At 37.6% G+C, this 27,860-nt stretch overlaps 1 protein-coding gene across 3 annotated transcripts in view; it reads left to right on the forward strand.

The window, feature by feature from the left end:
• Nucleotides 1-27,860, forward strand: part of ZDHHC15 (zinc finger DHHC-type palmitoyltransferase 15) — a 152,246-nt gene that overhangs the window by 93,636 nt on the left and 30,750 nt on the right. For all 3 annotated transcript variants that reach the window (XR_003522533.1, XR_003522534.1, XM_027607767.1), the window contains exons 6-10: nucleotides 1,875-1,907; nucleotides 2,665-2,785; nucleotides 7,424-7,556; nucleotides 9,149-9,275; nucleotides 10,931-11,034. Coding sequence is in view for 1 of the 3 variants with exons in the window: in XM_027607767.1 (XP_027463568.1) it covers nucleotides 1,875-1,907; nucleotides 2,665-2,785; nucleotides 7,424-7,556; nucleotides 9,149-9,275; nucleotides 10,931-11,034 (518 nt within the window). In the remaining 2 variants the exon portion in view is untranslated. The remainder of the gene's footprint in view (nucleotides 1-1,874; nucleotides 1,908-2,664; nucleotides 2,786-7,423; nucleotides 7,557-9,148; nucleotides 9,276-10,930; nucleotides 11,035-27,860) is intronic.

Genomic DNA, 27,860 nt, shown 5'->3' on the forward strand with positions numbered 1-27,860 from the left:
CGGTCTCAGAACAGTTTTAGATTTATAGAATTATTGTGATGATAGTTCTCATATGTCCTACATCCAGTTTCCCCTATTATCAACATCTTACATTAATATGATACATTTGTTACAACTAATGAACCAACATCAATACATTATTTTTAATTGAAGTCCATACTCTGTTCAGAATTCCTCAGTTTTTCTCTAATGTTCTTTTTCTTTTCTAAGATCCCATCCAGGATACCACATTACATTTAGTTGGCATGTCTTCCCAGGTTCTTTTAGCTCTTACAGTTTTCTCAGACTTTACTTGTTTTTGATAACCATGACAGTTTTTAGGATTTTAGGATTAATGATCAAGTATTTTGTAGAATATCCTTCAGTTGGGATTTGTCTGATATTTTTCTCATGATTAGACTTGGGTACTGTGTTTTGGGTAGGAAGAGCATAGAGGTAAAATACCATTATCATTGTATTGTATCAAGGGCACATATTATGAACATGACTTATCACTGTATTATTAATCTTGATTATTTGGCTGAGGTAGTGTTTGTCAGATTTCTCTAATGTAAATTTACTCTTCCTCTGCTGCTTCCTTTACCCTTTGGAAGGAAATCACTATGAATAGCCCAAACTAAAGGAATGGAAAATTATGCTCCCCCTCCTTGAAGGTAGAATATCTACATAAGTTGTTTGGAATTCTTCTTCTTGAGAGATTTGACTCTTGTCACTTATTTGTTTGTTTCTTTATTTGTTTATTATTCATATAAGTATATAGGCATGGATAATCACTTTATATTTTGGGTTATACCTCAATACCACTTTATTTTGTTACTTGAATTATTCCAGCTTTGTAAAGTCACATCAGTATGTTAATAAATATAATCTTCATGTCCTTTCTTCTTGGGTGTTATTTCTCTTACTCACCCCATATTTCTCTCACTATTGATTCAGAGAGATCTTTCAAAAGATCAGAAATAGCCAAAGGAAAATAAATAAATCACCAGAGTAGTAATTAGTAATTTTTTTATTTTTTTTAAAGATTTTATTTATTTATTTGAGAGAGAGAGCACAAGCAGGGGAGGGGCAGAGGGAAAGAGAGAAGCAGGCTCCTGGCTGAGCAAGGAGCCCAACGCGGGGCTCAATCCCAGGATCCCAGGATAATGAACTGAGCTGAAGGCAGACAATTGACTGAGCCACCCAGGGGCCCCTAATTAGTAAAACTTTATTGTGTACACACCAGAAGGACAGTTTGCAAACCAGGAGCACTCAAACCAAAACATAAAATGAGGCTTGAGATATATTGTTATAAAACAGCTTATATAGTGAGAAAACAAGGCCTTTTTATTCTTCACAGTGGTTAGAATATTCAGAATTTTCTTAAATGATAGAGAATTGGTCAGTGGTTACTTTATACCAACCTTAGAAAACAGTTTAAATTTTACTAATGATTTCCAGAGGCATAAGCAAGAAATGACCCAGGTCAAGTCAGTCTTATAAAATAAGCTAAATTAAGCTTTGCTTGTATGACTAAACTGGTTTTGTCAGCTTGAGAAATTTTTAAGGATGGTCTCCATTTGTCTTTTATTTTAACAGACTGTAGCCATATGTTTTCTTCTGTATTTTATTAATCTGTATATTGAGCAAAATGAGGGGAGATATCTTAGACTTCTAGGCATGTAACTTGCTGTCAGTATAATCCTATAAAGTGTTGTGATTGGCTCATCCAAGAAATAACTGAGAACAAAATAATTTTGCAGTAGCTTATAGTGGAAATCTAGGAATGAGTGTACTGGTACCATGTAAAAATACTGGTGAGACTTGAGTTCAATTATGAGGTATTACTTCATTTCTGTAGCTCCACTTATCACACTGTATTGTTTCTTTTGTAGGTGTGTATTAAAAATGGACCATCACTGCCCTTGGTATGTCCTTTTGATTCATTTCTTTACTCTGAAAGGGTCAAAGTTGCTCAAAATGCCTATTTTCCTAAGCATAGTTGTAACATGTTTGTTTCTCTAACCATAAATCACTGGGTCTTGTATGTACATGGGGGACAGGGCAGGCATAACATTTTAAAGAAAAAATAAATATACCACCAAAGGTATGGTAGTGAATTTCCTGATCTCACAAAACTAATGGTCTTTTGTCCATTAGCTTTAGTAATTGGGTGTAGTAATGAAATCAAGCACAAATAGTTCTCTTCTTTGACATTATACGATTCAGTTCTGTTTTTAGTTGTCTTGATGTTTGAAATATTCTAGATCGTTAACTTCAGCAATTCTCCAAATTTTGTATGTCTGACCTAGAGAACCAGTCTGAAACCATCTAACTACAAAGAGAACATGCCACACTGTACTAAGTGTAGCTGTTAAGATTGTAATAGGTTTTTAGTATCCAAGATTCAGGTTTTCTTGGGTGGGTCAGGAACCAGTCCAGAACAATTAAGTAGGCCAGGTGTCTCTATGCCTGTAAATGAAAAGAGAAACAAGTGAGACATGAACTTGTTTTTCTAGTCTGTTTTTATTAAGGGACTTCTATTCTGTTGAGTTTCTACACAACACATAATGAAGCAGCAAGAATAACATCCTTCCATTGCTTTGTTCACTTATGTATCAGTGTGTTCTCAATCAATGGATCCTGATTTCAAATTACGTTTTCTTTTTTTCTTTTTTTTTTTAGGGTTAATAATTGCATTGGATTTTCCAACTACAAATTCTTTCTTCAGTTCTTAGCTTATTCTGTTCTCTACTGCCTGTACATTGCTACAACAGTCTTCAACTATTTCATCAAATACTGGAGAGTAAGTTAAATAACCCTGAAAGGTCACCCCCAAAACATACATCTGTGACATTTTTCAACTTTCCCTTTTACATTTTGAAATAGCTAATACTAAGGTAACCAGAAAGGAAGCCACCAAAAACAAGTTTCCCATGTGGAATATTCTGAGATTTAGGAGTTTGTTATTTAAGGATTCCACTTAAATTTCTGTCATACATGAGAATCTTGTTAAGACCTTTGGGAACCTAACCTCTTGACTCTTAGTGATTCTTTACAATGTATTTACCTAGTCAAGTTTAAAATACCCACTTCTTACCAATTATAGATTTTTAAAATGTTGAAACTAATTTTGAATCTCTAGTTTCCTAAGAAAAATGCTAACAAAATATTCCCTCATTGTCAGAAAATACTTTCTCATTTCCTGTTCAAAGGAGAGTTGCAAAATTCCTACTGGACAAAAAGATTCATTGACTCATCTTTGCACAGGACCAAAATGAAATGGGGAGTCTTATTTGAGCTTTGTGTAACAAACACTGGGTTGGGAATTAGGAAAACTGAGTTCTAATACTGGCTCTGTTACCTGCTTCCCTGGCTCATTGCCAAGGTCAAATGAAACATATGTTGAAAGGTAAAGTATTTTTACCTTCTTAATGATTTTGATGATTATAGTGAAATCTAAAAGAGAATTTCACATTTCTTCTACTTGAAAATTTCAACCATATCCCATCTATTTCCAAACGAATTGAAGGCAGATTTTTACTTTACATATGTGTGTGGGGTCTGGCAGCAGTATAGTGAATTTTTTTTTATTTCATGTCAATGGACTCCAGAAGATATCCCTTCCCCACAATTCCAGTACAGTAGTTAAAATATCATAACCTTCCATGATGAGGGTTGTCCAAACTGAACCTAAATAGCAAAAGACAGATGTGGGTAGAGCTATTAGTAATTACTGAAGGAATTGTACAGGAGCCCATATAATAGGAATATCTCATGTCAAGTGAAGAGGTAAAGCAACAGGGAAAGAATGTGAATCCTGTGACCAGACTAAAGATTATAATAAAGTGGAGAACAAAGAAAGACAGGCAGTGAGAACCTAAATACCTGAGAGTAGTTAAATTATTAATTAATGCTTTGATCCCTACTAGTGTAGAAAATATAGTATTAAAAATTACAGTGATATGTGCTTTCCATTTTCCCAACTTTCTTAATCAATTCAGATATTTAATAACTTTAAGAATCAGGAATTATGGGGCACCTGGGTGGCTCAGTCGGTTAAGTATCTGCCTTCGGCTCAGGTCATGAACCCAGGGTCCTGGGATCAAGTCCCGCATGGGGCTCCCTGCTCAGCAGAGAGTCTGCTTCTCCCTCTGCCACTACCCACCCTCTGGCTTGTGCACTCTCTCATGCTCTCTGTCTCTCTCTCTCTCAAATAAATAGTAAGAATCAGGAATTATATAATGTACATCAAAATCTTCAACTCAGGGACAGCTGGGTGGCTCAGTCAGTTAAGCCTCTGCCTTTGGCTCAGATCATGATCCCAGGGTCCTGGGATCTAGCCCTGCATCAGGCTCCTTGCTCAGCGGGGAGCCTGCTTCTCCCTCTGCCCCTTCCCCTGCTCATGCTCACTCTCTCTCTCTGACAAATAAAATCTTTAAAAAAAATCTTCAACTCAAAGATACAAAAATATAAGCAGAAATGAAGTTTTCTCATAAATTTTCCCCAAATACAAAATGATTCATTATCTTGGCATCTCTTCTTTGGCTCCTTTCCACATCTCAGGATCTCTTATCTATTGCTCAGGTTTTCATGACCTGTTTGGCATCCCATTCACACACTGAGCTACTACCCTGAATGTAAAGAAAATCTACTGTATCCAATTCAGCCGAGAAAGTGTCAGCCTCGGTCTTCACTATAGACCTTACTTGGTCTTCCAACAGAGTAGGCTACTGTTTAAGAACTCATAACAGAGTAAACAATGTTGCATTTTACACATTTTGCCTTGGCCCTTCAACTCAGTCAATCATCAAATACCACAATGCCATCCAGGTGCTGTACACTTTTTTTTTTCACTCTTGAAACATAATATCTGGATGTGAATTAATTACCAAACATATGCCAGTATTCATGAGCACAAGATGAGCATAGCCTTGTCTTTTTCCTATTCCCTCATTTTTCCTCTAAAATAGATTAGCTCATGCCTGACAGATGGGATGTAAGAAAACCTGTCTTGGTTTGCTCTCATAATGAAAAGGGCATTGATGATTCAGAAAAATGCTTCTATGCAGTATCTCCAGCCAGAAAGCACTTTGGGGTGGTTTAGAGATGGCTTTCTCAGTTTAAATTGAGTCTCACCTTAAAATAAAAAGTAAACACTGCCATGTATTTTAAAAATCGTGTATCAAGGTGACTAGCGGTTCTCCTAAGAACAGCAACCTCTATTTGTATGATACTTTACCATTTTCAAAGCACTTTCATATCTATTATCTCATCTTCTCCTCACCACAACCTTATAAAGTACACAAAACAGGAATTATAGCCTCATTTAAAAATGATAAAACTGGGGCTCATAGTAGTTAAGTGACTTGCTCAGGATTATCCAGCTTGTAAGTTTCAAAGTCAGGCCTGGAGGCTATCTGACCCTAAGCCCAGAGATCTTAAAACACTATACCATATCCTACTGCCCATTATCATCCTGCTATGGAGAAGCTATAGCTCCTTTGGAATAAAGAATTCAGAAGACAATGATCAGGTCATGTTTTTCCTCTATATATTAACTTGAAGAGTAGCTACTTTGATAGGAAATTGATCTTTTACCTTATGAAAAAAGTAGTAATATACACCTTCCACACTGGGCCATGAATCTCTTCACAGAGACTATGAATTATTTTAGAACCAAGATAGTAGTGTTATGCTACCAGTATTCCCCTGAACTGTTTCTGGTGGTTATTGCTTTGAGTAATTTAGCTTGGTTATCTCCCGGGAAGGTAATTTCAAACACAGGGCCGTCAACCTCTTCTAACAAAACAAAAAGAAAGGGGGGGGGGACTTTATCAAGGGATATCCTTTGGCAGACAAAAGACAGTTCTACAAGAGTAATTAGGGGAGGAAAAGACTTCCAGCTTAGCTACCCAGGGTGTGAACTGACTTTCTGTCTGTCCCTCTTGCCTAGACATTTCCTATTGCCCATTTAAATATGAAAGATAAGAAGTAAAATAAATGTAAGCTTTAAAAGCTTTAACAAACATACTCAAAAAGTAGAGATTATGAAAGCAAAAACCTAGCTAGGCAAAACCCACTACAAAACAATATATAATTTTTTTCCTATAAACTCAAAACAAAACAAACACAAGCCAATCAAATTTAGTTTGGGAGCTTAGGCCAAGATTTTGTGGAGGGATCATTTCAGAAAGGAGCTTCAGATGAAGTTTTCTGAAGGTTGAAGTCCTTGAGGTAACTATGTCCTGGGGTGCTCTACCCCCATGCAAATTTTACCCAGACTACTCATCAGCTGAAAACATCTGACTGACTGACTTCCCCTTATCTTCATCCTTCAAACATGTATACTCTGAAGGATCCCCAATATTTCCTTACATCAAAATGAATAAAAATCTTCTCTAAGAAAAAAAATCCATGCTATCTGAATTTTTCAAGTGTTTCCAAGTCTTAATTTTTTCCTTCCAAACTGAAGTAGAACCAGATCCTAATGTTAAGGTCCACTTCAATCAAGAATCACCTTTAACTTTACTACTCAAGAGCATTTGGAAATACTTTAATGCAATTCATCATGCCAAAAAAAAAAAAAATGAACAGCACAGGAAAGGGGGAAATAAAAAACTTCTCTCAACTGCTCACTCCAAAACTGAAAATGTTTTCTAAAGTTCTCTTCAGAAGATAAAATGTGCATGCTGGTTTAGGGCTGCATGTAAAAAAAGAAAGTTGGCACCACATGGAAAATAAGATGTCCCAGATAACTATAAAAGTCTTTAGCTACCTACTTTTACAATTGCCTGTCAAATCCTGCTTGATTTTACTATCTAAAGAGCTATTTCACAGCATTTGATATATCAACACCTTCTACTTCAACTATAAAAAACATCCACACAAAATTTTCACTAGCTTTAAAGTCGGGTTATAACATATGGGTAGAGCATTTTGAAATTCTACCTATGTGTTTTAACTTCCTACAGGTATCATTGTGATGTTTTCAACATGCATATGTCCAAGGAAACATGATATATAAAGTATTTCAGAATAACCCATCTTGAGACAAGAGGATGAACCATATGACCTCAAGATCACCTCTGGCCAGTGATTCATAATTTGCAAACTAAATGGAGTACTAGCCTTAAGAGGTTGCATACCAATTATGGCCTGAATATACCCTTCTTACACTAGTATTCTCTAATTGCTGCAGTATATACTATGTTTTACACTGAACTTAATCAAGGATCCATTTTAGGCTTTGTAGGCTGAAAGCATATCCATAATGAGGTATGGTCATCAACAGAAAGAACTTTTATAAAAATTTTATAAAATCTGTTTTTTTTAATTCTAGCTAGACATTTTATACATATGAGAAAAGTGCTAACATACAGAAAAACTAGCCAAGCCTTATCACTTTAATCCTGTTTCTATTTGTTTATTATTTCTGTTCTAGGGGGAATTGCCCAGTGTTCGCTCAAAGTTCCATGTTCTTTTCCTCCTCTTTGTGGCCTGCATGTTTTTTGTCAGCCTTGTGATTCTCTTTGGTTACCATTGTTGGCTCGTCAGCAGAAACAAAACCACCTTAGGTAAGACTGGATATTAAGATGAGGGAAGAAACACATTAATGAATATCATAGTGGCATATGGATTATTCCCAAGGAAGAGGAAAAGTTCCAGTGAAGCATTTTATTTGTAGTGACATTCCTTTGCTTACAAACTGAGACAGATGTAAACACGTTTAACCAAACTGGAGAGCCATAGTGAATGAATAAAGTGTTATTGAATGAAACCTCACACAAAACCAAAATGGATCATTACTCTTTATAATTCACATTGGGTAATAATTCCCCAAATTTATAGCTTGAAAAATTTCTAAAAGGTGTTCACATGAGGAAGTGGAGGAAAAATCAGTACAGAAGGGAACATCAGAAGGGAGAGGTGAAGGTTAATAAAGATAGAAGACTCTAAATTATTGAGGGCATCCAAAGACAGAGTGCTGAGAAAGAATCCAAACCAACAAATCACTGGATATCTACAATCATCAAGGAGCTGTGGAGGACTGGGAATATGATAAATACACTGAATAAGTGAGTTTCTAGAAAAAGAATACAAGAAATTAACATTTTTTTTTCTGTTACTCTATACTCCAGGCTATTATTTGGAGAATTATGTTTCTGCTGGATTCCACTGTAACAACTTTACTTCATCTATAGTGAAACAAATATTTTCATTGTATACAAATAAATGCATGAGGAGTGAGGAGAAAGTGTCCAAATATTGAATGTTTAGCTAAGATAGATTGAGCAAAGTTTCGTACAAAAGCCACTATACATTTGGAACTCATTTACTAATAATGCTAACAGCTAAGAAAATATTTACACTCCTTTTCTAAACCATATATCTGTAGCACTTAGTTGCTAGGGTGGTAGATCAGCACATTTGGCTTAGACATAACTACAAAGTAGAGAAGTACTAAAAACTTCATGATAACAGAATTTGAAAACAAAGAACAAACAGGAAGTGGCTAGATGCAGCCGGTCCAACAGTGAAAGTATTTTTTGCTTAATGGGTAAATGTGTGTCTAAAAATAATGTGCACTAACATGGTCCAACTCCTCAGTCTTTGAGGTGATTATAGTTCATCTGTTGACATTTTTAATGGAGTAAAACTCAGTTTCTTACATTCGCAGGTTTCAGTGTAAACATCTTCATTTCTGAAATGTTTCAAAACCAAATCAATGTCATTACCAACTCTTTATGCATCATTACTCTAGTCGCAGCTCTAAAGATGGAGACCATTGGGCTGCTGCTGCCACTTAGATTCAAATAAAATACTGTTAAATTTGTTCTTTCATGCCTTACAATGCAGCAGCACAAAATATATAGTTCCCCGATGGCTGCTTAATTATTTCTATCATTATGTGATTCTTCTGCCTTTAAAAAAAATAGAGTACCAATTCTTTGCATTTAATAACAAAATGACTTTGTATTAAGTAATGAAACTTGTTTTTACTACGTAATTTAACAATAACTAAGGATGAGAGGCCAATGCTACCACAGCAAAAAGATACTGTAGCATCAAGTCACATTCATGGAGAACTGTAAGATCATGATAGTCCTGAACTTTGTTCCTTTATTGCTTTCTTCCTCTTTTCTTCAACTCCCCTATCCTGCCCTAGAGGCCTTCTGTACTCCAGTGTTTACAAGTGGCCCAGAGAAAAATGGGTTCAACCTTGGCTTCATCAAAAATATCCAGCAGGTGTTTGGAGATAACAAGAAGTTCTGGTTAATACCTATTGGGTCCAGGTAGGTAATTATTACCACTGAAAGAAGTTGATGCTGGACCATGCCTTGAAATAGGAAATTCTGTTTCAATTATAGTTTGCAACAAATAACAGTCCAGTAAAAAACTCTATTCCCCAAGTTTTTTTATTTCTAGGTTAAGAGAAATTAGGTGAGGGTATGATAAATAGACATTCTCATGCTTTGTGACAGTGTAAACTGGTACCACTCTTTTATAAATGAATTTGGTAATATGTATCAAAAATCATAAGAATCTACATGTCCATTGTCCTGTAATTCCACTTCTAAAAATCTATCCTCAAAACAAACAAACTAGGCATAAAAATATTCAACACAACAGTATTTCTGGCCAATAATTAGGAAACATCTATCCTAAACATTCAACAATATGATATATATATATATATATCATATATATATATCCCCACTGGCTGGAATATTATGTAGTTATAAGTAATAGTTATTAAAACTATTGAAATGGTATATACTCTGTGATCAAAAATATATACAAAATATGTACAAATAAATTAGAAGAAAACAACAGAGGGGACACCTACCCTAAAAATGCTGTAAGTGGATAAGTGGTACCAGTTGGTGTTTCACAGCCTCATTTATTTAAGCTCTATGGTGTATCCTACTATCCTGGCTATAAAGCACAAGACAAAACTGTGTTGGTGGGTAATGTTGATTAATAACTGTTACCAGCAATTATTTGCGCCCCACTAACACACATACACAAATACACACTATCACTATATCAAAGAGAGGTCTAAAATGAGTCTTCTCTGAAATAAAAAAACAAAAATCAAAGCCCATTCACTTATAATCAGTATACTTACATCCTCTGTAGAGAACTATCAGTAAAATCTGTCAACTTTCAGTTAACCACAATTATGAACAGGAGAAAAGGCATAGGTAATATAAAATGAGTAATCCAAAAGTCACTCAGATATAAATTTGCAATGCATTCAGATATATATACTCAAGTGTTCAAACTGTAGCCCACTGTAGCCAGAACTTAGTTCCCTCTGATGCATCCCATCTGTTGGTGGACAGAGATTCACCAAGGAGGTAGCCCTAGATTACCAAAGATATCCACAAAGTGGATCGCATGTGAGGGTAATTGCCCCCAAAATCTGCACTCCTAGAGATGCCTCACTCAGGCTCTTTCCCATAGTTCCTAATAACCTTTCTGCCATACAAGCCAAATAATGGGACATTCAGACATTAATACCTATCACCAATTCACAGCAACTTATCTCCAATATATCAATGATTCTGAATCTGCTAATTTTTGTTGAAAATTTAGAACCAAAGCAATAAGATAGTTGGATATAAATTCGGATGATCATTAAATGATATTTATGAAGCCCGCAATATGTGCATATTGCCATAACTGGGCATTGTGGGAGACAAGTTTAACAGTTGCTTACAAACCAAAACAGTAGACAATGATGCAGACAAACAAGACATAGAAATTAAAAGCAATACAGCAACTAAATGATGCTGTTGTAAAACCCAATTCCACCATGGCTTTAGCGAATAAGCTAAATGGTTTAAATCTTTGTAAGAAACCAGTCCTATTTCTAAGAGGGTTATTAGATTCACAAAAAGTCTATGTCAGCTGCAAGAGTTCACTGCCTTCCTTTCCCCGACAGCCCTGGTGATGGACACTCCTTCCCTATGAGGTCTATGAATGAATCACAAAACCCACTGCTAGCAAATGAAGAGCCCTGGGAAGACAACGAGGATGAAAACCGAGGTAAGGAGGCTCAGAAGGAAGTCTTTTCTCCACCCAGCAGAGCAAGCACTACTAAAGACCATGTTAATACAACCAAAGTAGTGGAGTGAGAAAACAGTGTCCAGAAAGATTACATAAGCATGTCAACCTCATAAGTGCCCTTTGGATAGAGAAGGGCAAGTATGGCCAGATTTGTGTAGCAAATACTGGTGGCTTAGGTTGGATTAGATGGCAGCTTGGAAGGTTTCTTAACAGTTTTGTGATAACCATGATTTATAACCAATCAGATAAGTCAGGAAACAAACAGTGCTGTGTATATTTGTAAACAATCCTGCCATTTGGTCACTCATGGTGCTTTGCTTGAGTTAATTTAATCAGTGGACAGCAGCTCACCTTTCTCTACCCTAATTTTTTCACATTGGTTCAATTTTCTTTATTTTTTTAAGATATTGTTTATTTGAGAGAGAGAGTGAGTGAGAGAGAGAACACAAGCAGGGGCAGAGGGAGAGGGAGAAGCACACTCCCCTGCTAAGCAGGGAGCCTGATGAAGGGCTTCATCCCAGGACCCTGGGATCATGACCTGAGCCAAAGGCAGACACTTAACCAACTGAGCCACCCAGGTGCCCCTAAATTTTCATTAAAATATCATTCCCATTCTCTCCTAGAATGATTTAAATACACAAAGAAATATAGGATATGTAGGCAAGCCTACACGGCATGTAGTCTACTTTTCTAAAAGGCAGAGCAACAAAGGAAAAATGAGGAAGCAGAACTTTGTCCTTCCACCTTTCTCCCACCAGATTTTTGGATCATAATGAGATTGGTGTGTGTGTGTGTGTGAGTCTGTGAAAAGCTTTAAGTTAAGTTCTCATGTCACATACCCCTACCATCACCTGTTCTTTGTCTCCATGTGATGTTATGCTTACAACTGTGCCTCCAGCATGTGTTTATGTTGCTAATACCAGGCATCAAAGTGTAATTTTTACCAGCTAATCCCAATAATACAATAGCTGACAAAAATTTTGAGTGAGAAATTGTAGTACTTGTCAGAAACTATACCTGGGGTGAACGAGGCTGATGAAGACACAGAAAAGCATTGAGGTGAGGAACAGAGATGGGAAGCATGTTTTTATAACTGTTTGCTCATTTAATTTTCTAGGTCCAAGGTTTCTATCTCGAAGTCCCTTTTTAGAGTAAGGCAGATTGCTAGGACTAAGGAAGATAAAACATTCCAAAATTCACAGTTACAAAGGGAAAGAGTTCTTGCCCAGCCACTGGGCACCTCCCATATCGACTCCTGCTGAACCTTCATTGAAAAACTGACTGTATTTTCACTTACCTTCCTTCAGCTATCATTCTTCCCATTTTTTGTCCTTCAAGTTTCTATTTAAATTCAATTAGTTAATACACAGTGTAATATTAATTTCAGGTATAAAATTTAGTAATTCAACACTAAATAAAGCACAGGGTGCTACCACAACATGTGCCCTCCTTAATCCCTATCACCTATTTAACCCATCACCCAAACACTTCCTCTCCAATAACCATCAGTTTCTTCTCTATAGTGAAGAGTCAGCTTCCTGGTATTCCTCTCATTTTTTCCCCCTATGTTTGTTTTGTTTCTTAAATTCCACATGAGTTGGGGGGAGGAGCAAGATGGTGGAGGAGTAGGAGACCTAAATTTCGTCTGCTCCCAGGAATTCAGCTAGATAGGGATCAAACCATTCTGAACACTTACGAACTCAACAGGAGATCGAAGAAAAGAATAGCAGCAACTCTCTGAACAGAAAAGTGACCACTTCCTGGAAGGTCTCTTCTGATTTGTTTAGTATATATTTTTCGGGGTTGTTGTGACCCTGTTAGCATTTTGTTCTCTCATTCATCTATTCTTCCCTGGACAAAATGACAAGATGGAAAAAATCACCTCAAAAAAAGAACAAGAGGCAGTACCAACTGCCAGGGACCTAATCAATATGGACATTAGTAAGATGTTGGAACTAGAGTTCAGAATGATGATTTTAAAGATACTAGCCGGGCTTGAAAAAAGCATGGAAGATATTAGAGAAACCCTTTCTGGAGAAATAAAATCTAACCAAGTCGAAATCAAAAAGGCTATTAATGAGGTGCAATCAAAAATGGAGACTCCAACTGCTAGGATAAATGAAGCAGAAGAGAAAATTAGTGATATAGAAGACCAAATGATGGAAAATAAAGAAGCTGAGAAAAAGATAACTACGGGATCATGAGGGCAGAATTCGAGAGATAAGTGATACCATAAGATGAAACAATACTAGAATAATTAGGATCCCAGAAGAAGAAAGAGAGAGGGGGGCAGAAGGTATATTGGAGCAAATTATGGCAGAGAACTTCCCTAATTTGGGGAAGGAAACAGGCATCAAAATCCAGGAGACACAGAGAAACCCCCTCAAAATCAATAAAAATAGGTCAATAACTGGACATCAAATAGTAAAACTTAAAAGTCTCAGAGACAAAGAGAAAATCTTGAAAGCAGCTTGGGAGAAGAGATCTGTAACCTACAATGATAGAAACATTAGATTGGAAGCAGACCTATCCACAGAGACCTGGCAGGCCAGAAAGGACTGGCATGATATATTCAGAGCACTAAATGAGAAAAATATGCAGCCAAGAAGACTATATCCAGCTAGGCTGTCATTGAAAATAGAAGGAGAGATAAAAAGCTTCCAGGACAAACAAAAACTAAAGGAATTTGCAAACACGAAACCAGCCCTACAAGAAATACTGAAAGGGGTCCTCTAAGCAAAGAGGGAGCCTAAAAGTAAAATAGACGAGAAAGGAACACAGACAATATACAGTAACAGTCACCTTACAGGCAATACAATGGCACTAAATTCATATCTTTCAATAGTTACCCTGAATGTAAATGGGCTAAATGCCCCAATCAAAACACACAGGCTGTCAGATTAGATAAAAAACAAGACCCATCGATATGCTGTCTGCAAGATACTCATTTTAGACCCAAAGACATCCCCAGATTGAAAGTGAGGGGTGGAAAACCATTTACCATGCTAATGGACACCAAAAGAAAGCTGGGATGGCAATCCTTATATCAGACTAAATGGATTTTAAACCAAAGACTGTAATAAGAGATGAGGAAGGACACTACATTCTACTTAAAGGGTCTATCCAACAAGAATATCTAGCAATTGTGAATATCTATGCCCCTAACATGGGAGCAGCCAATTATATAAGGCAATTAATAACAAAAGCAAAGAAACACTTCGACAACAATACAATAATAGTGGGGGACTTTAACACCCCCCTCACTGAAATGGACAGACCATCTAAGCAAAAGATCAACAAGGAAATAAAGACTTTAAATGACACACTGGACCAAATGGACTTCAAAGATATATTCAGAACGTTCCATCCCAAAGCAACAGAATACACATTCTTCTCTAGTGCCCATGGAACATTCTCCAGAATAGATCACATTCTAGGTCACAAATCAGGTCTCAACCGGTACCAAAAGATTGGGAAATATTCCCTGCATATTTTCAGACTACAATGCGTTGAAACTAGAACTCAATCAGAAGGGGAAATTCAGAAAGAACTCAAATACATGGAGGCTAAAGAGCATCCTACTAAGGAATGAATGGGTCAACCAGGAAATTAAAGAATTTAAAAAACTCATGGAAACCAATGAAAATGAAAACACAACTGTTCAAAATCTTTGGGATGCAGCAAAGGCGGTCCTAAGAGGAAAGTATATAGCAATACAAGCCTTTCTCAAGAAACAAGAAGGGTCTCAAATACACAACCTAACCCTACACCTAAAGGAGCTGGTGAAAGAACAACACATAAAACCTAAACCCAGCAGAAGAGAAATAATAAAGATCAGAGCAGAAATCAATGAAATAGAAACCAAAAGAACAGTAGAACAGATCCACGAAACTAGGAGCTGGTTCTTTGAAAGAATTAACAAGATTGATAAACCCCTGGCCAGACTTATCAAAAAGAAAAGAGAAAGGACCCAAATAAATAAAATCATGAATGAAAGAGGAGAGATCACAACCAACACCAAAGAAATATGAACAATTGTAAGAACATATTATGAGCAACTCTATGCCAGCAAATTAGATAACCTGGAAGAAATGGGTGCATTCCTAGAGATGTATAAACTACCAAAACTGAACCAGGAAGAAATAGAAAACTCAAACAGACCTATAACCAGTAAGGAAATTGAAGCAGTCATCAAAAATCTCCCAACAAACAAAAGCCCGGGGCCAGATGGCTTCCCAGGGGAATTCTACCAAACATTTAAAGAAGAATTAATACCTATTCTCCTGAAACTGTTCCAAAAAATAGAAATGGACTGAAAACTTCCAAACTCATTTTATGAGGCCACCATTACCTTGATCCCCAAACCAGACAAAGATCCCATCAAAAAGGAGAATTACGGACCAATATCCTTGATGAACATGGATGCAAAAATTATCGCCAAAATACTAGCCAAGAGGATCCAACAGTACATTAAAAGGATTATTCACCACGACCAATTGGGATTTATCCCTGGGCTGCAAGGTTGGTTCAACATCCACAAATCAATCAATGTGATACAATACATTAATAAAGGAAAGAACAAGAGCCATATGATCCTCTCACTAGATGTAGAAAAAGCATTTGACAAAGTACAGCATCCTTTCTTGATCAAAACTCTTCAGAGTATAGGGATAGAGGGCACATACCTCAATATCATAAAAGCCATCTATGAAAAACCCACAGCGAATGTCATTCTCAATGGGGAAAAACAGAGCTTTCCCCCTAAAGTCAGGAACATGCAGGGATGTCCACTATCACCACTGCTATTCAACATAGTATTAGAAGTCCTAGCCACAGCAATGAGACAACAAAAAGAAATAAAAGGCATCCAAATCAGCAAAGAAGAAGTCATACTCTCACTCTGCAGATGATATGATACTTTATGGGAAAAACCCAAAAGACTCCACCCCAAAACTGCTAGAACTCATACAGGAATTTAGTAAAGTGGCAGGATATAAAATCAATGCACAGAAATCAGTGGCATTCCTATACACCAACAACAAGACAGAAGAAAAAGAAATTAAGGAGTCGATCCCATTTACAATTGCACCCAAAACCATAAGACATCTAGGAATAAATCTAACCAAAGAAGCAAAGAATCTGTACTCAGAAAACTATAAAATACTCATGAAAGAAATTGAGGAAGACACAAAGAAATGGAAAAACGTTCCATGCTCATGGATTGGAAGAACAAATATTGTGAAGATGTCAATGCTACCTAGAGCAATCTACACATTCAGTGGAATCCCCATCAAAATACCATCCACTTTTTTCAAAGAAATGGAGCAAATAATCCTAAAATTTGTATGGAACCAGAAAAGACCCTGAATAGCCAGAGGAATGTTGAAAAAGAAAAGCAAAGCTGGTGCATCACAATTCGGGACTTCCAGCTCTATTACAAAGCTGTCATCATCAAGACAGTATAGTACTGGCACAAAAACAGACACATAGATCAATGGAACAGAATAGAGAGCCCAGAAATGGACCCTCAACTCTATGGTCAACTAATCTTCAACAAAGCAGGAAAGAATGTCCAATGGAAAAAAGAGTCTCTTCAACAAATGGTGTTGGGAAAATTGGACAGCCACATGCAGAAGAATGAAACTGGACCATTTCCTTACATCACACACAAAAATAGACTCCAAATGGTTGAAAGACCTAAACGTGAGACAGGAGTCCGTCAAAATCCTAAAGGAGAACACAGGCAGCAACTTCTTCGACCTCAGCCGCAGCAACTTCTTCCTAGAAACATCGCCAAAGGCAAGGGAAGCAAGGGCAAAAGTGAACTATTGGGACTTCATCAAGAAAAAAGGCTTTTGCACAGCAAAAGAAACAGTCCACAAAACCAAAAGACAACTGACAGAATGGGAGAAGATATTTGCAAATGACATATCAGATAAAGGGCTAGTATCCAAAATCTATAAAGAACTTATTAAACTCAACACCCAAAGAACAAATGATCCAATCAAGAAATGAACAGAAGACATGAACAGACATTTTTCCAAAGAAGACATCCAAATGGCCAACAGACACATGAAAACTGCTCAACATCGCTCGGCATCAGGGAACTCCAAATCAAAACCTCAATGAGATACCACCTCACACCAGTCAGAATGGCTAAAATTAACAAGTCAGGACATGACAGATGTTGGCAGGGATGCGGAGAAAGGGGAACCCTCCTACACTGTTGGTGGGAATGCAAGTTGGTTCAGCCACTGTGGAAAACAGTATGGAGGTTCCTCAAAACGTTGAAAATAGAGCTACCATATGACCCAGCAATTGCACTACTGCATATTTACCCCAAAGATACAAATGTAGGGATCCGAAGGGGTACGTGCACTCTGATGTTTATAGCAGCAATGTCCACACTAGCCAAACTGTGGAGAAAGCCAAGATTTCCATCGACAGATGAATGGAAAAAGAAGAAATGGTATACACACACACACACACACACACACACACACACACACACACACACAATGAAATATTATGCAGCCATCAAAAGGAATGAAATCTTGCCATTTGCAACGATGTGGATGGAACTGGAGGATATTATGCTGAGAGAAATAATCAGAGAAAGACATGTATCATGTGATCTCACTGATATGAGGAATTCTTAATCTCAGGAAACAAACTGAGGGTTGCTGGAGTGGTGGGGGGTGGGAGGGATGGGGTGGCTGGGTGATAGACATTGGGGAGTGTATGTGCTATGGTGAGCGCTGTGAATTGTGTCAGACTGTTGAATCACAGACCTGTACCTCTGAAACAAATAATACATTGTATTTAAAAAAAAAAAGATAGCAGGAAGGGAAAAATGAAGGGGGGGAAATTGGATGGTAGACGAACTATGAGAGACTATGGACTCTGAGAAAGAAACTGAGGGTTCTAGAGGGGAGGGGGGTGGGGGATGGGTTAGCCTGGTGATGGGTATTAAAGAGGGCACGTACTGCATGGAGCACTGGGTGTTATACGCAAACAATGAATCATGGAACACTACATCAAAAACTAATGATGTATGGTGATTAACATAACATAATAAAAAAAATCATATAAAAAAAATTCCACATGAGTCAAATCACATGGTATTTGTCTTTCTCTGACTGACTTATTTCACTTAGCATAGTTCTATCTAGCTCCATCCGTGTCCTTGTAAATGAGAACATTTTATTCCTTTACATGGCTGAGCAATATTCCGTTGTATATAAATGCCACATCTTTATCCAGTCATCAGTCAGTGGGCACTGGGGCTCTTTCCATAATTTGGCTCTTGTAGATAATGCTGCTATAAATATCAGGGTGCATTTATCCCTTCAAATTAGTATTTTTATATACTTTGGGTAAATACCTAATAGTGCAATTACTGGACTGTAGGTAGTTCTATTTTTAACTTTTTGAGGAACCTCCATACTGTTTTCCAGAGTGGCTGCACCAGTTTGCATTCCCACCAGCAGTGTAAGAGGGTTCTATTCTCTACATTCTGGCCAACACCTGATGTTTCCTATGTTGTTCATTTTTGCCATTCTGACAGGTGTGAGGTTATATCTCTCTGTAGTTTTGATCTGTATTTCCTTGATGATAAGTGATATTAAGCATCTTTTCCTGTCTGTTAGCCATCTGGATGTCTTCTGTGGAAAAAATGTCTATTCCTGTCTTTTGCCATTTCTTAAATTGATAATTTGTTTTTTGGGTGTTGAGTTTGATAAGTTCATTACGTGTTTTAGATACTAACCCTCTATAAGATATGTCATTTGCAGATACCTTCTCCATTCCATATGGTGCCTTTTAGTTTTGTGGATTGTTCCCTTTGATGTGCAGGTGTTTTGTTTTGTTTTGTTTTGTCTTGTCTTGTTTTGTTTTGTTTTGATGAAGTCCTGATAGCTTTTGTTTCCCTCCCCTCAGGAGACATATCTAGAAAGAAGTTGCTTCAGCTGATGTCAAAGAGGTTACTGACTGTGTTCTCCTCTAAGGTTTTAATAGTTTACTGTCTCACATTTAGATCTTTCATCCATTCTGAATTTACTGTTGTGTATGGTGTAAGAAAGTGGTCCAGTTTAATTCTTTGCATTTGGCTGTCCCATTTTCCCAGTAACCTTTGTTGAAGAGACTTTTTCCATTGGATATTCTTTCCTGCTTTGTCAAAGATGAGTTGACCATATAGTTGTAGGTTCATTTCTGGGTTTTCTATTCTGTTCCATTGCTCTATGTGTCTATTTTTTTGTGCCAGTAATATACTATTTTGATCACTACACCTTTGTGATATAACTTGAAGTCGGGAATTGTGATGCCGCCAGCTTTGCTTTGCTTTTTCAAGATTGCATTGGCTATTCAGGGTCTTTTGTAATTCTGTATAAATTGTAGGATTGTTTGTTGTAGCTCTGTGAAAAATGCTGGTGTTATTTTCAAAGGGATTGCATTAAATGTGTAGATTGCTTTGGTTAGGATAGATATTTTGACAGTAGTTCTTCCAATCCATGATCATGGAATGTCTTTCCATTTCTTTGTGTCATCTTCAATTTCTTTCATCAGTGTTTTCTCGTTTTCAGAGTATAGGTCTTTACGTCTTTGGATAGATTTATTCCTAGTTATTCTATGGGTTTTGGCACAATTATAAATGAGATCGATTCCTTGATTTCTCTTTCTGCTGCTTCATTATTGGTGTATGGAAATGCAACAGATTTCTGTGCATTGATTTTATATCCTGTGACTATGAAATTCGTGTATCAGTCCTAGCAATTTTTTGGTGGAGTCTTTTGGTTTCCTATACAGACTATCATGTCATCTACAAAGAGTGAAAGTTTTGCTTCTTCCTTGCTGATTTTGATACATTTTAATTCTTTTTGTTTTCTGATTGCTCTAGCCAGGACTTCCAGAAATACGTTGAATAACAGTGGTAAGAGTGGTCATCCCTGGGGCGCCTGGGTGGCTCAGTTGGTTAAGAGTGGTCATCCCTTTGTTGTTTGTGAACCTGTAGGAAAAGCTCTCAGTTTTCCCCACTCGGGATAATATTAGCTGTGGTTTTTTTTATATATGGCATTTATTATCTTGATGTATATTCCCTGTATACCTACTTTGTTGAGGGTTTTTATCATGAATGGATATTGTGCTTTGTGAAATGCTTTTTCTCTATTTATTGAAATGATCATATGGTTTTTATCCTTTCTTTTATTAATGTGGTGTATCATGTTGACTGGTTTTCTAGTATGAACCAGCCTTGCAGCCCAGGAATAAATCCCACTTGATCGTGGTGAATAATTCTTTTAATGTACTTTTGGATCCAATTTCCTAGTATTTTATTGAGAATTTTTGCATCAGTGTTCATCAGGAATATTGGTCTGTAGTTCTCTTTTTTTAATTGCATTTTTTTATTTTATTATGTTATATCACCCTATATTACATCATTAGTTTTTGATGTAGTGTTCCATGATTCATTGTTTGCATATAACACCCAGTGCTCCATTCAGTACGTGCCCTCTTTAATACCCATCACCAGGCTAACTCATCCCCCCACCCCCCTCCCCTCTAGAACCCTCACTTTCTTTCTCAGAGTCCATAGTTTCTCATGGTTCATCTGCCCCACCAATATCCCCCCCTTCATTTCTCCCTTCCTACTATCTTCTTTTTTTTTTTTTTTTATCGTATAATGTATTATTTGTTTCAGAGGTACAGGTCTGTTTTTCAACAGTCTTACACAATTCACAGCACTCACCATAACACATACCCTCCCCAGTATCTATCACCCAGCCACCCCATCCCTCCCACCCCCCACCTCTCCAGCAACCCTCAGTTTGTAGTTCTCTTTTTTAATGGAGTCTTTTCTGGTTTTGGTATCAGGGTAATGCTGGCCTCCTAGAATGAGTTTGAAAGTTTCCTTCCAATTTTATTTTTTTTGAGTAATTGGAAAAGAATAGGTATTAACTCTTCTTTAAAGGTTTGGTAGAATTCCCCTGGGAAGCCCTCTGGTTCTGGAGTTTTGTTTTTTGGGAATTTTTTGATTTCTGACTCAATTTCTTTGCTGTTTATCAGTCTGTCAAGTTTTCTATTCCTTCCTGTTTCACTTTTGGTAGTTTATATGTTCCTAGGAATTTATTCATTTCTTCCAGCTTGTCCAATTTGTTGGCATATAGTTTTTCATAATTCTCTTATAATTGTGTTTCTGTGGTATTGGTTGTTATTGCTCCTCTCTCATTTGTGATTTTATTTACTTGGGTCCTTCCTCTTCTTTTTGATAAGTCTGGCTAGGGGTTAATCAATTTTATTAATTGTTTCAAAGAACCAGCTCCTGGTTTCATTGATCTGTTCTATTTTTTTTTTTTTTTTAGTTTCTATATCATTTATTTTGCTCTAATCTTTATTATTTCCCTTCTTCTGCTGGTTTTAGGCTTCATTTTTTGTTGTTTTTCTGTTTTTTTATGTGTAAGGTTAGTTTGTTGCTTTGAGATTTTTCTTGCTTCTTGAGATAGGCCTGTATTGCTATATAATGCCCTCTTAGGACCCCTTTTGCAGCATCTCAAAGGTTTTGGGCTGTCCTGTTTTCATTTTCATTGGTTTCCATGTAATTTTTTTTTAAATTCAATTAGCCAACTATAGTACATCATTAGTTTTTGACTTAATGTTTAATGATTCATTAGCTGCATATAACTCATCACATCATGTGCCCTTCTTATTGCCCGTCACCGAATTACCCCATCCCCCCACCCACCTCCCTTTCCATAACCCTCAATTTGTTTCCCAGAATCAAGAGTAGACTCTTTTTCCATGTAATTTTTTATTTCCTCTTTGATTTCCTCGTTGATCCATTCATTGTTTGGTAGCATATTGTTTAACCTCCATGTATTTGTGGTCTTTCCAAATTTTTTCTTGTGGTTGACTTTGAGATTCATAGTGTTGTAGTCAGAAAAGATGCATGGTATGATCTCAATCTTTTTTTATTTGTTGAGGCCTAATTTGTGACCTAATATATGATCTATTCTGGAGAATTTCCCATGTGCACTTTAAAAATGTATTTATTTATTTGAGAGAGAAAGAGAGAGAGTGCAGGGGGGAGGGGCAGAGGGACAGTAGACAATCTCAAGCAAACTCCCCGTTGTGTACAGAGCCTGATTCGGGTCTTGATCTCACGACCCTGAGATAATGACCTGAGCCAAAATCAAGAGTTGGACACTCAACCGACTGAGCTACCTAGGTGCCCCTGTCCCATGTGCACTTTAAAAGAATGTGTGTTCTGCTGCTTTAGGATAGAATGTTGTGAATATATCTGTTAAGTCCATCTGGTCCAGGGTGTCATTCAAAGCCATTGTTTCCATATTGATTTTCTGCTTAGATGATCTGTCCATTGCTGTAAGTCCATTGCTGTAAACTTTCCATTGCTGTAAGTTGTAAAACATCAATTAGTTCCTTTATGTTTGTTATTAACATTTCTATACATTTGAGTGCTCCCATGTTGGCTGCATAAATATATACAATTGTTATATGTTCTTGTTGAACTGTCCCCTTTATTACGATGTAGTGCCCTTCTTCATCTCTTGTTATAGTCTTTGTTTTAAAGTCTAGTTTGTTTGATACAAGTATTGTTACTGTGGCTTTCTTTGACATCCATTTCAAGATAAATGTTTCTCCATCCCCTCACTTTCAATCTGCAGGTGTCTTTAGGTCTAAAATGAGTATCTGAAAGGCAACATAGAGACGGGTCTTGTTTTTTAATCCATTCTGACACCCTAGCTTTTGATTGGAGCATTTAGTTCATTTACATTCAGAGTAAGTATTGATAGATATGTATTTAGTGTCATTTATTACTTGTTTTGACATTGTTTCTGGAGATTTTCTCTGTTCCTTTCTTGTCTTTGTCACTTTTGGTCTTTTCTTTCCACTCAAGGAGTCCCCTTTAATATTTCTTGCAGGGCTGGTTTAGTGATCACAATCTCCTTTAATTTTTCTTTGTCTGGTATACTATTTCCCCTACACTTCTGAATGATAGGCTTGCTGGATAGAATATTCTTGTCTGCAGGTTTTTCCCATTCAGCACGCTGACTGTATCATGCCACTTTCTTCTGGCTTGTCAAGTTTCTGTTGAGAAATCTCCAGCTTGCTAGTCTTCTTTTGTAAGTTAGGGACTTTTGTTGCTTTTAAGATTTTTTTCTTTATCACTATATTTTGCAATTTTAATTACAGTATGTGTTGGTGATGGCCTGCTTTTGTTGATTTTGATGGAAGTTCTCTGTACTTCCTGAATCTCAATATGTTTCTCCAAATCAGGGAAGTTTTCAGCTCTTATTTGCTCAAATAAATTTTCTGCTCCCTTTTCTCTCTCTTCTTCTGGAACTCCTGTAATATTAATGTTATTACATTTGGTGGAGTCAGTGAGTTCCTTAAGTCTGTTCTCATGTTGCATAAGTCTTCTTTCTCTCTTTTGTTCAGCTTCATTATTTTTCATTATTTTATCTTCTGTATCACTTATCCGTTCCTCTATTTCTTCACTCCTTGTGTTTATTGCATTAAGTCTGTTTCTAATCTTAGTTATTTCATTCTTCCTTTCTGTTTTTTAACTCTTTTATCTCTGCATTAAGGGCCTCCCTGAAGTCTTCCATTCTTTTCTCAAGCCCAGTGTGTATCCTTATGATTGTTGCTTTAAATTCTCCATCAGGCATGTTACACTTATCTGTGTTCCTTAGATCTCTGTTCATGACTTTATCTTGTTCTTTACTTTAGGATGAATTCCTCCATCTTTGCATTTTGTCTAAGCCTCTGCCTTCTTCTCTGTGTTAGAAAAGTTATCGTTCTTGCTCCTGAGTAATGGCTTTATGAAGAAGTCATGTAGTGTCCAGGGCCTGACACCTCAGGAAGTGTCTGGTGTATGCTGGGTGCACTCTGCTGTTGTGTTTTGGCTGCTCTATCCTTCAATCCAGTCATGTGCTCTTCTTGCCTGCAGTGAGCAGTGTTTGGTCCTTGACCAGAATGTGGTGAGTTTTAACTAGGTGTGCTCTGGTCTGCTTGTGAATTGAGACCTGATACTACTTCCACTAGAACTGAAGCCCTACAGAACTCTCTTGTTGGGAGACATACTGTGGACAGGGACTTCCACTGGTGTTCTAGGGAAGGGGCCCACCGTGCTGGGACTAAGGCTAACTTAACCAAGTAGGGCAGTAGTGCCAGAGCACAGAGTGTGGGACTTGGAATAAGCTGGTTAGGCAGCTAATGTTGGTGCCATACTGTTTACCGTAGGTGGCTCTGTGTTTATGTTGAGGGGCAGGGGAGGGAAATGGCACCCACAGGCTCCTTTGTCCCTGAAGAGGCATATCTGTGAATCTGCCCTCTCAGGGATGCACTCTAAGAAGAGCAAACACTATCCCCCTGTGTGCCGGAGGCATTCTTCAGATCACTCTTTCCATGCCATCTGCCCCACAGGTTGTTTGTCTCCCTTCTCTCCAGGAGCAGGGCAGTGCCCTCAAGGCTCTATCCATCCAAGCCTGCCAACCTTTATTTTTTTCTATTATGTTCAATTAGCCAGCATATAATACATCATTAGTTTTTGATGTAGTGTTCAATGATTTATTAGTTCCGTATAACACCCAGTGCTCATTACCACATGTGCCCTCCTTAATACCCATCACCCAGTTACCCCATCCCCCAACCCCCTCCCTTTTGTAACCCTCAGTTTCTTTCCTGGGGTCCAGAGTCTCTCATGGTTTGCCTCCTCTCTGACTTCTTCCCATTCAGTTTTCCCTCCCTTCCCCTGTGGTCCTCCACACTATTCCTTATGTTCCACATATGAGTGAAACCATATGAGAATTGTCTTTTTCTGCTTGACTTATTTCACTTAGCATAATCCCCTCCAGTTCCATCCATGTCTATGCAAATGGTGGGTATTCATCCTTTCTGATGGCTGAGTAATATTCCATTGTTAATATGAACCACATCTTCTTTACCCATTCATCTGTTGAAGGGCATCTCCACTTCTTCCACAGTTGGCTATTGTAGACATTGCTGCTATGAACATTGGGGTGCATGTGGCCCTTCTTTTCACTACATCTGTATCTTTGGGGTAAATAACTTGTAGTGCAATTGCTGGGTCATAGGGTAGCTCTATTTTTAACATCTTGAGGAACCTCCATACTGTTTTCCAAAGTGGCTGTACCAGCTTGCATTCCCACCAACAGTGTAAGAGGGTTCCCCTTTCTCTACATCCTCGCCAACATTTGTTGTTTCCTGTCTTGTTAATTTTTGCCATTCTAACTGGTGTGAGGTGGTATCTCATTGTGGTTTTGATTTGTATGTCCCTGATGGCTATTGATGTTGAACATTTTTTCATGTGTCTGTTAGCCATTTATATGTCTTCTTTGGAGAAGTGTCTGTTGCTATCTTCTGCCCATTTCTTGACTAGGTTATTTGTCTTTTGGGTGTTGAGTTTAAGAAGTTCTTTATAGATCTTGGATACCAGCCTTTTACCTGTAATGTCATTTGCAAATATCTTCTCCCATTCTGTGGGTTGCCTCTTAGTTTTGTTAACTGTTTCCCTTGCTTTGCAAAAGCTTTTTATCTTGATGAAGTCCTAAAAGTTCATTTTTGCTTTCCCTTGCCTTTATAGACCTGTCTTGAAAGAGGTCACTGTGGCCAATGTTGAAGAGTTTACTGCCTATGTTCTCCTCTAGAATTTTGATGGATTCCTGTCTCACATTTAGGTCTTTCATCCATTTTGAGTTTATCTTTGTGTATGGTGTAAGAGAATGGTCTAGTTTCATTCTTCTACATGTGGCTGTCCAATTTTCCCAGCACCATTTATTGAAGAGACCGACTTTTTTCCACTGGATATTCTTTCCTGATTTGTTGAAGATTAGTTGACCATAGGGTTGAGGGTCCATTTCTGGGGTCTATGTGTCTGCTTTTGTGCCAATACCATGCTTTCTTGATGATCAGAGCTTTGTAATAGAGCTTGAAGTCAGGCATTGTGATGCCCCCAGCTTTGGTTTCCTTTTTCAACAATCCCCTGGTGATTAGGGGTCTTTTCTTGTTCCATACAAATTTTAAGATTGTTTGTTCCAGTTCTGTGAAAAATGTCAATGGTATTTTGATAGGAACTGCATTGAAAGTATAGATTGCTCTGGGCAGCATAGACATTTTCACAATATTTATTCTTCCAATCCGAGAGCATGGAATGTTTTTCCATCTCTTTGTGTCTTCCTCAGTTTCTTTCATAAGTGTTGTGTAGTTTCTAGAGTATAGATCCTTTACCTCTTTGATTAGGTTTATTCCTAGGTATCTTATTGTTTTTGGTGTTATTGTAAATGGGATCGATTCCTTAATTTCTCTTTCTTCAGTCACATTGTTAGTGTATAGAAATGCAACTGATTTCTGTGCATTGATTTTGTATCCTGCCGTGTTGCTGAATTGCTGTATGAGTTCCAGTAATTTGGGGGTGGAGTCTTTTGGGTTTTCCACATAAAGTATCATGTCATCTGCAAAGAGAGAGAGTTTGACTTCTTTGCCAGTTTGAGTCCAGGGCCAGAAGACTCCCCAGGGGAAACCTTTATTTTTTTTTAAAGATTTTATTTATTCATTTTTGTGTGAGAAAGAGAGCGTGCATGAGTGTGGGGGAGGGGCAGAGGGAGAAGCAGACTCCCCACCGAATGGGGAGCCTGATGTGGGATTCAATCCCAGGATGCTGGGATCATGACCTGAGCCAAAGGCAGACGCTCAACCGACTGAGCCACCCACGCGCCCACCTGCCAACCTTTAAAACTCCAGTCCTACAGCCTGCTGGTTGCAAGAACTCACAAAAATCAGCCACTCTCATTTTCCCAGCCAATGGCTTTGGGGAATTGTTCTCCTTGTGCATTTCCCTGTGTGCTCCTCTCTCGCCTTTCTCTGTGACCACTGCTCCCTCCCCTCCACAGCACCCACAACCCATTTTTTCCCCAAACCACACCTCTGCACTTCCTACCTTATTCTTTGTGGCTTCTTCTCTCCCTTTAGTTGTGCAGTTTGTTCTGTCAGTCTTCAGGTTCATTTGTAGGGTATTTAGAATGATTTCATAGCTATCCAGTTATGTTCCAGGGATGAGACAAGTCTAGGGTCCTCCTACTATGCCACTGTCTTAGCTCCAGCTATCACTCTTTCTGAACAGACTTTTAGTTACAGAAGTTACAAGTGATCAGAATTTTAGTTTTGTTTAAAAAAAAAAACAAGCTCTAATAAAAAATCAGAGACATGTAGGGTGTTATTAACCTGTTTTGAAATATTTCCACAATGGCAAAAGCTATTCACATCTGAGTATTATATTGGTAAGCAGAATACTCTAAATTACAAATGTAGCACTACATCATAGAAAGGATTTTATTTTAAGTCAAACGCCTTTATTGACAGCTCACTGCCTACTAAATAAAATGCAAGATACTTAGGGCAAATTATCTAAGCCAGATTTTCCTCCTTGACATTATCTCCCATCTTTAAGGGCCTTGAGTTGCCCTCTTTCAGCATCTCCATCTCCTCTTGGGATTTTTCTCCATCAGTTCTCACAGTGATCATCACACCTGGCCACCAAGAATAGTGTTCCTCCATCAAAGGTATGGCAATAGCAGATTCTATTTAAGAAGAACATTACTGAAACCTAAGGAAAATATAAAATAAAATGGAATGAAAATAGTCAAGTTTCTGAAATTGAAGTTTTTGCATTAACAGATCCAATAAGTAGAGATGAGCTTTCACTGACATCTAACTGTATTTTAGCACCAGGTAAGTTGGTAAACATTATAGATACATTACTTAGTTCTTTC

This window comes from Zalophus californianus, chromosome X (assembly GCF_009762305.2).
Source record: "Zalophus californianus isolate mZalCal1 chromosome X, mZalCal1.pri.v2, whole genome shotgun sequence".
NCBI classification, from domain to species: domain Eukaryota; kingdom Metazoa; phylum Chordata; class Mammalia; order Carnivora; family Otariidae; genus Zalophus; species Zalophus californianus.